Source organism: Malurus melanocephalus, unplaced genomic scaffold (assembly GCF_030028575.1).
Source record: "Malurus melanocephalus ecotype Western Australia unplaced genomic scaffold, MMel_1.1 scaffold_250, whole genome shotgun sequence".
NCBI lineage: Eukaryota > Metazoa > Chordata > Aves > Passeriformes > Maluridae > Malurus > Malurus melanocephalus.
The window spans coordinates 20,075-21,745 of record NW_026623482.1 but is presented as its reverse complement, the minus strand read 5'-3'; the positions used below and the strand labels follow the sequence as shown (position 1 = coordinate 21,745).

Genomic DNA, 1,671 nt, shown 5'->3' with positions numbered 1-1,671 from the left:
CTTTAAAGACCATCTAGYTGTCAGGTGTTAYCCTTACAAGTAATGAATACTCTAATTAATGTACTTTCTGTTCCCCAGAACGTGTTTTCTCCTATCTTCAGCCAATCTTGCTGGTGTCTTTGGTAAGTTTTTAGCAAGATGTGCTTAACGAATTCATTGCTAACCTSTACCTCCTGTATGCACTGTTTTGCTGGCAAGTTGGAATGGCCAGTGAGAGCCACAAACATTCTGGTTGGGGAAGCCACGGGCTGCACCTTGCCACGTGTATGTATCCCAGTCTCCGGGAGGTGCAGACACGATTGTGGAAAATGCTCAGGTCCTTACGGGCTCTGTGATGTCTCGGTGCAGAGCCTGGGTGCCCCCTCTGCCACACAGCCCACTGGAGTGGAGTTTTTTTATCTCCTAGAAATAAAAATAATTCTGATTAATTGAACTTTTTGATTATTTGACAGTGCAAAGCACACAGCTTATTTAACACAGCAGTATTTTCACAGAATCACAGAATTCAATTAGCTTGGAAACGACCTCTGAGATCTCTGAGCCCAACCTGTGACCGAACGCCACCCTGTCATTTAGACCACGGCACTGAGTGCCATGTCCAGTGTTTCTTTAAACATCTCCAGGGACGATGACTCCACCACCTCCCTGGGCAGTCCATTCCAATGTCTAATCACCCCTTCTGTGAAGAAATTCCTCATAATATCCAACTTAAATCTCCCCCGGTGCAATTTAAGACAATGTCCTTTCATCCTGTCGCTGGCTGCTTGGGAGAAAACGCTGACTCCCAGCCGGCTACAACCTCCGTTTCAGGAAGCTGTAGAGTGCAGTAATGTCACTCTTTAAGCCTCTTAGAAAAATTCCGATGCTCTCAATTACCTTCCCTAGCAGTGCCACCAAGTGACGGGCCGGGGCAAAAGGCCGTGTCACGGCTCGGGGAGCGGCTCCGGGCACAGCGCCCAGCTGAGCGCCGCCACCCCGCCTTCCTCACGGCGCAGTGAAAAAGCGGAGCATTAAAAATAAAAAAAAAAAAAAAATCATGGTGCTTATTAAAAGCGAGAGCGAGCAGCGAAAGCGAGGCCCGCCCGACGATTAACGGTGTCCTGCCCCAACCTCCGCCCCGGGGAGCGGCCACAGGGACACGGGGCCGGGCGGTGCCGCCCGGGGATCCCGGCGTGGGCAGGGCGAGAGCTCCCAGCTGCTGGCGGCCCGGAGCTCGTTCTGTGCGCGGCGAGCCGCGAGTCGCTGGTGCCGGAGGAGCGTGTGGYTGGGACAGGAGCAGCCCCGCTGTGACCACCCCGGCGAGCACCATGCTGCCCACACGGTAAGGCGGCCCTCCGGCCCGGGCGGGGAATGGCGGCCGGGGGAGACGGCGCTCCCCGAGTGCCAGAGGTGGCGATGCCTCAGGCCTGGGCGGGGAGGGGGGGACGATCCCCGCTGTGAGGGGCTCGGGGCTCGAGGCTCGGGGAGCGATCAGGGCGGGGCGCCCCGAAACTCGAGCGGCGCGGGCACGGGCGCGGCTCCGGGCTCGCTCCGGGGCATCATCGGGCGTGAGGGGCCCTGCGGGGTGCGGCTGCAGCGGGGAGGTGTTTGCTGTGCCGTGACACACCGGGCACAGTAACACCATCTTCACTCACGTCATTCCTGGTGCATACGGGACTCTGCTGCCTTCTG

The 1,671-nt window shown here is 57.3% G+C and overlaps 1 protein-coding gene across 1 annotated transcript in view; it reads left to right on the top strand.

Moving 5' to 3' along the window:
* Nucleotides 1–1,021: 1,021 nt before the first annotated feature.
* Nucleotides 1,022–1,671, top strand: part of LOC130579000 (acyl-coenzyme A thioesterase 9, mitochondrial-like) — a 20,118-nt gene continuing 19,468 nt past the window's right edge. Inside the window, exon 1 of the mRNA XM_057375478.1 lies at nucleotides 1,022–1,321. Within this exon, the coding sequence (XP_057231461.1) occupies nucleotides 1,308–1,321 (14 nt within the window). The 5' untranslated portion in view covers nucleotides 1,022–1,307. The remainder of the gene's footprint in view (nucleotides 1,322–1,671) is intronic.